This window comes from Diadema antillarum, unplaced genomic scaffold, assembly GCF_040938485.1.
Source record: "Diadema antillarum isolate AM-2024a unplaced genomic scaffold, OU_Dant_1.0 seq00000674_RagTag, whole genome shotgun sequence".
Taxonomy (NCBI): domain Eukaryota; kingdom Metazoa; phylum Echinodermata; class Echinoidea; order Diadematoida; family Diadematidae; genus Diadema; species Diadema antillarum.
The window spans coordinates 2669770-2675769 of NW_027271580.1; the positions used below are offsets into that span (position 1 = coordinate 2669770).

The 6000-nt window shown below is 41.2% G+C and overlaps 1 protein-coding gene across 1 annotated transcript in view; it reads left to right on the forward strand.

Moving 5' to 3' along the window:
• The window catches only part of LOC139736906 (ras GTPase-activating protein-binding protein 2-like), a 28450-nt gene extending 22927 nt beyond the window's left edge, over positions 1-5523 (forward strand). Inside the window, exons 8-11 of the mRNA XM_071647581.1 lie at positions 2278-2363; positions 2757-3078; positions 4665-4789; positions 5164-5523. Coding sequence (XP_071503682.1) covers positions 2278-2363; positions 2757-3078; positions 4665-4789; positions 5164-5376 — 746 coding nt within the window. The 3' untranslated portion in view covers positions 5377-5523. The remainder of the gene's footprint in view (positions 1-2277; positions 2364-2756; positions 3079-4664; positions 4790-5163) is intronic.
• The last annotated feature ends 477 nt before the right edge of the window (positions 5524-6000 follow it).

The window sequence follows — 6000 nt, forward strand, 5'->3', positions numbered from 1 at the left end:
CAATTAATTACCAGCTCAGCTGGTATGTTGAACTTGTGCACTAGGCGTCCAGTTCTTTGGTGATGTAATCTAAAGTACCATGAAGTTAATTTTTTTTAAAATTATCATTTATGTTAAATTATGCTACCGTAAAGTTCCGTGTATAAGACGCACTATTTTTTCGTTGGAAAACATTGAAAATCGGGGGTGCGTCGTATACACGGGTACAGTCGAATCACAGAAAAAAATCTGTCATGTACACCCAATTTTATAAGGTCAACTTGGGGCCATGTATGCCCATCGATGTTTAGAAGGTAAGCAATCACTAAAACTTACGGATAAATGAGCAATCTTTCAATTTGGACACACACAAAAGCTGCAAATACGGGATAAACTTACATCGGCCTTGTGCAGTAACTATGTATCAATCTGGCCATAGACAACAGCTGTAACAGCACTGCTACCGATGTATCAGTCTACCAAGCTACCAACAGCCAACCTAGTAGCTGAAATACGCGATGTACGGGTATCATTACTAAATTACCGATACCGTAAAACTTATCAATGTACTAGTATCAATATGGCCATAGACAAAAGCTGTAAAATACGGAGTAGAATCGACACTATGTCACCGTAATATGAACGACGTGTGAAGCATGCATGCATATCCATGGCATTCGTTTGCTCTTCACGAGGCCAGGTAGGATAGCATAGCTACACTGTAGCTAGCTAGCTAGCTAGCAAGCCTTTTGCAAAGGCAGCAGCTGCAGAGAGGCTCTTGCAATGGACTCGTGTGCACACAGCGATCGGATCGGAGCGCGCTTGCCCGTTGCACGCTGTGTGTGCAAGTCCATTGCTCTCTGTGTGCGTGAGCTGAAATTATAGCGAGCTGCCTTTTGAAAAAGGCTAGCACTGTGCATACAAGCATGGTACAAGAGACACACATGTTACTGGTAATCCCTCCGGGCGAAACAATATTGAGTATAATTACCGTACGCACCGTATGTCTCGCCATACGATCCCTCTGCTACATTTGTTAATGTTTTGTTTTTCTTATTTTTCGTAATGAATCTTCCAGTCTGACATGCGTCAATATGCGAGACACCTTCTGCTATGTATGATAGCAAAGATCGTACTGTACACTCATGAGTACGATATGATACATGTACCACGATTGAAAGGCGAAACAATAGCAAGTGAGTACCGAGACAAGTCTCGCATTTTGCGTCTTCCATATTTTGCCGATGTCCGATGAATACCGTTAAAAGAAAGCATAAAAGGAAACGAAAAATAGAGCAAATACATGCTGTATTCTAGAGAAATTTTGAGCTGAAATAATATGTATGACACACGCAATATTTGCGTGGAAATTTTCATGTTTTTTTTTTTTTAATTTTAGGTCCAAAAGTAGGGGTGCGTCTTATACACGGGTGCGTCTTATACATGGAACTTTACGGTAATTTATGCATAATGATGCATGAAATCAGACAATTTGGTATAAATCACTAAATAAAGCTCAAAACAGGCACATTTTTTGTTTGAATATTCTTTTTAGTGTCCTTAGCAAATGTGAGAGAAAAAAATCGTGCAATCAGAAAAATTTCTTAAGTATTTTATTGTTTTTTGAATTTCTTATGTATTTCTTTGTTTTTTGGACTTTATGTTTTTCATTGTTTTTTCGATGAAATTTGTCCGCAACATTGTTCCGAACAAGAAAATATGTTATTAATTGATTTTAATCTATAAAACCCCAAAGTAATCATGCTTTGATGAAATTTGCCTGTAAACACAGTCTGCATTGAAATTGTACACAAATTCACGTTTTTGAACAATTTTTGGTCTGACATGCACGTACATATTTATGCGCAACTTCGTAACCGCGCGCCCGGGCATCGCAAATTTGATGTCAAAAGATGCGGGAGTCTCGAAAGAAAAAAGTCATGAAACGTCGCGGCGATAGCTTTTCGCGTTAGCGGTACATTGTGCAAAACGTCGAGGGGGGCCTCAGAGGCCCCCCCGGCCTAGTTAGGGTTAATTTGTGGCCCAAAAGTGATTTGAACAGCTTTTACAGTATTGGAAGCCATTGAATGCTGTAATTATGATCATATCAACAATAAAAATAATTTTGCCGTTCATTCCCATTTGCTCAACAAGAATAAGACAAGATTAGATATTGTTTGAAAGCACACTTGTGAAATGAACATGTTTCATATTTAGTCAGTGCTATGGGATGTAATGTGTCCCACCCCACCCTGTAAGAATGACGTTTATAAAAGAATTTTTTGTTTGTTTCTTTAGCGCCGAAAACCTTTTCTTGGGCGGACAGGGCCAGAGGACCCACAGCTCCCAGCACTGGTTTGGCCAGCAATCCCATGGCAGCACCGGTAACTCTTCCTCTCTCTTACATATTTGTCTTGCTTTTAAATTGTGCTACACCAACAAGAATTGTGCATGGTTGGAAAGATAATTCTGCAAGTTAAGTCATGTAAAGGACTCCTGACAAGTTCTCTAGTTTGGCAGACCACTGTGAGGTTATGGCCAGCTATACCCTGATAGCCATGAGTAGGATTAATGGTTGTTAACTATGTTCTATTTTTCTATTTTGCTTGTTTGTTATGAAGGTAATGGCACGTAGGAGCAGCTTTGTATTGACTGTAGCAATTTACACATGTGATTTCCTCGTCACCCTAGAAGATTACTTGAAAACCCACAGATGGTAGAGTAGATTAGTGCATTGTTACTATGATTCTGGTGCTATTTTCCTTCATCATTGGCAGAGCCAGGTTATTGCCCCAAAGGCAAGTGATCAGATAGGTGGTATGACCACCTTGACGAGGGAGCCACCTTCAAGAGCCAAGGAAGTCCTCCCCCAAAGAGAACCCAAGAAAGAACGTCGCGGACCCCCGGGTGGCATGGGCGGTGGACCAGGTCCCGCTCCTGGCATGGGACCTGGGCTGGGCAGTGGCAGGAGAGGCTTTGAGGAGGGTCCTGACAAGGGAAGGGGACCATCATCGAACCGCTACCCTGATAGTCATCAGCTGTTTGTGGGCAACTTGCCTCAAGACATCAATGATGAAGAGCTCAAGATTTTCTTCTCAGGTGAGAATTAACTTGCCAGAAGAAACGTAGTAGATATTCACCAAATAGGATTGTTCACATGTGTTGAGAGTTAAGCCTTTCTTGGCCCTTAACATCAGTGCTCAAAGTTATCAGCTTTCATTAACAGTTCGTGGCAACACTGATGTTTGCCAAGAAGAAATTTTAGTTCTTCATAACGTAGAAATACTGATTTAAAACATAGGAAATAAAACATAGAAAGCAGCACTGGACTTACCCTGAGGCCATGAGGCCAACAGTAATGACGCTCCACCAACTGGCTGCAGTGCCCCTCCAAAATTCGACGAGTTTAAGGCCACTATTGGTCGTGATCCTTTCTGGTTAAAAAAACTAGGGAATCTAATAAGTATAAAGATCAAAACATAATTTTCCCCGCCTTTCCATAGATCTGCATAATGCCTAAAGTGTAATGCACAATGGTTGTTAAGTACAGTGCACTCCCGTTGTAACGAACACGGTTATAACGAAATTTCGTTATAACAAAGTAAATCTTCTGGTCCCAAAATTATCACCATTTAAGTCTATGGTAAAAAATTCGCTTATAACGAACACGGTTATAGCGAAATTTCCGTTATAACGAAGTCTTTTCCGAGTGCCACAGACAAAGAAAAACAAAAGAAATGTGCTCCGTGTTAACGAAATGCGAATTGCTTTCGAAAATACGTAGCGGAACAAGCATTTACAGCGTCTCTGCATGGGTGAACGCTTCACACCACTGTGTGTTCGCTCTTTGTGTCACGCACAGTTTCTGAGGGGAACTTGCGTTTATTATTGTGATACAGTTATCCCATCACATTTTACATAGCTTTCCAGTGTATGATAAGTATTCAGCAAACAGAATATGATATATATACGTGGTTTCCTTGTTTTCGTTATATATTGTATTTGTTCGGTTATAACGAAATTTCGTTATAACGAAAGAAAACTGCCGGTCCCGAGCATTTCGTTATATAACGGGAGTGCACTGTGTATATCAATGTATTGTATGTACAGTAGCACATCCTCCTGAAACATTGTGGTAACTTTTGTTGCCAGGCAAAGAAACACCAATCAAATCAATGTAGTTGAAGTTAAAAACATAAATTTTAGGTGAATTGATTTTGGCCATTAACCCCCGACTTGATGCCTTCAAAAATGTATTAAATAAATGAGAGTAAAACCAAACTTGCTATGACCCCAAACAAATGGAATTTGAGGTGTAAGGAAACTTGAAAAATAACCCTCTTATTCAGGTCTGATGTTGATGATACATCTACCATTTACTTTATCTTAGTTTACTCCATTTATTTTGTGGTGTTGTGTACAGCACAAGAATCCCGCCACTGGATATACATCAGCCGCAGTCGAATTCTATGAGCTCCCATACTCCCGACCTCACATAATACTTATGAACAGTAAACTAAATGTTAAAATATGTTTTCGATTTTTTTGTTTTGTTTTTGGTTTGTTATGCAGCCAACTTTGACATGGTGTGGAATTGCACAGAAAGTAATCATGTTTCATGAGTATGGAGGTACAACAAATTGTCAGAGCTAACATTGTTTTTGCCGACATTGTTCAATCTGCAGACTTTGGGCGCGTTGTCGAGATGCGCATCAACCGCAACTCTGGACCCAAGCTCCCATACTTTGGCTTCATTGTGTTTGACGATGCAGAGCCAGTTCAGAACATCCTTGCTCTGAAGAAAACAAAGGTAATTAAATGTCTGTTAGCACACCACATCTGACTCAAAAATGCATGTATGTGTTTGATGCCAGCACCAGTAGATCCACTCTGCACAGCCCATAGATATGTCAGAATCTTGCAGTGGATGGGTTGATGGAATGTCTGTAAGGCAGTCATTTTCTATGTTGGCAAGTAACACCCAGTTATTTCTCTTCTTTTTTGGGGTGGGGGGGGGGGGGAGAGGGGAGGGTTTGCTTTTGGAAGAGGTCTTGAAAATGCTTATGATGGAAGATGAAGTTAAGGAGATGCAGCTGTTTATGTCTTGTTATTGGTTTGTTTTCTAAAGTAGAGTAATCAATATTTGATCAGTGTTGGCCTGTCATCTTTCTTTCTTTCTGTTAGTCCATCTTGCTCCGAGGAGAACATCGCCTGAATGTTGAGGAGAAGAAGGCCCGTGACATGCGACCCCCTCGCATTCCGCGTGGAGATACCAGGCCTGGCAGTGGTGGAGCCCCACGTGGAGGCTCCCTGGGTAGGGGCGGCGGTAGGGGCAGTGCAGGAGGTGGAGTCGGAAAAGGAGGTGGAGGAAGCAGAAGCTACAACCCACAACGCTAAGTCAGTGGTACCTGAGGCCAGGGAGGCTTGGACTGGAGTCAGATGTTAAATGCAACAAGGATGGAGTAGCTCAGGAGCCAATGTTCTGCCTGTGGGCCTGTAATAGATTAGTTTCTACACAACTTTTGAGTCATGGAATGGATCAGAGTGGTAGGGATTGGGCAGGATTTTGGGGGATTCTGGGGATTGGATTGGGGGGGGGGGGGGCGGAGTGGGGGATGGGGGGGGGGGGTGGGAAGCGTCTGCATTGAAGATGATTATGAGATGTTACAGAAATGCACGCAATGATAACCAGTAGGTATAAGCTTACCCTCTGCATGAGATACAAGATCCTGAAATACACTCAAAGTGAATGGCACATTTTAGCAAGTGTGTTACAATTTTGAAGTTTATATGCAATTTTTTTTTTCCCTTAAATAGACAAGTACTGATAATGCAATTGAAAGGTCTCTTTGTCACATATCTTTCAACTTGTACTCTTGTATGTGATCATAGATTTATTTTTATGCTTTCTCCTGTAGACAAGGAAAGTATGTTGGTGTGTGTCATATGTCATCAATGTTCATAGATCAAGCATGGGAAGGGATTGAGTTCTCTTTGTATATGTGTTCACCTGTATGTTAT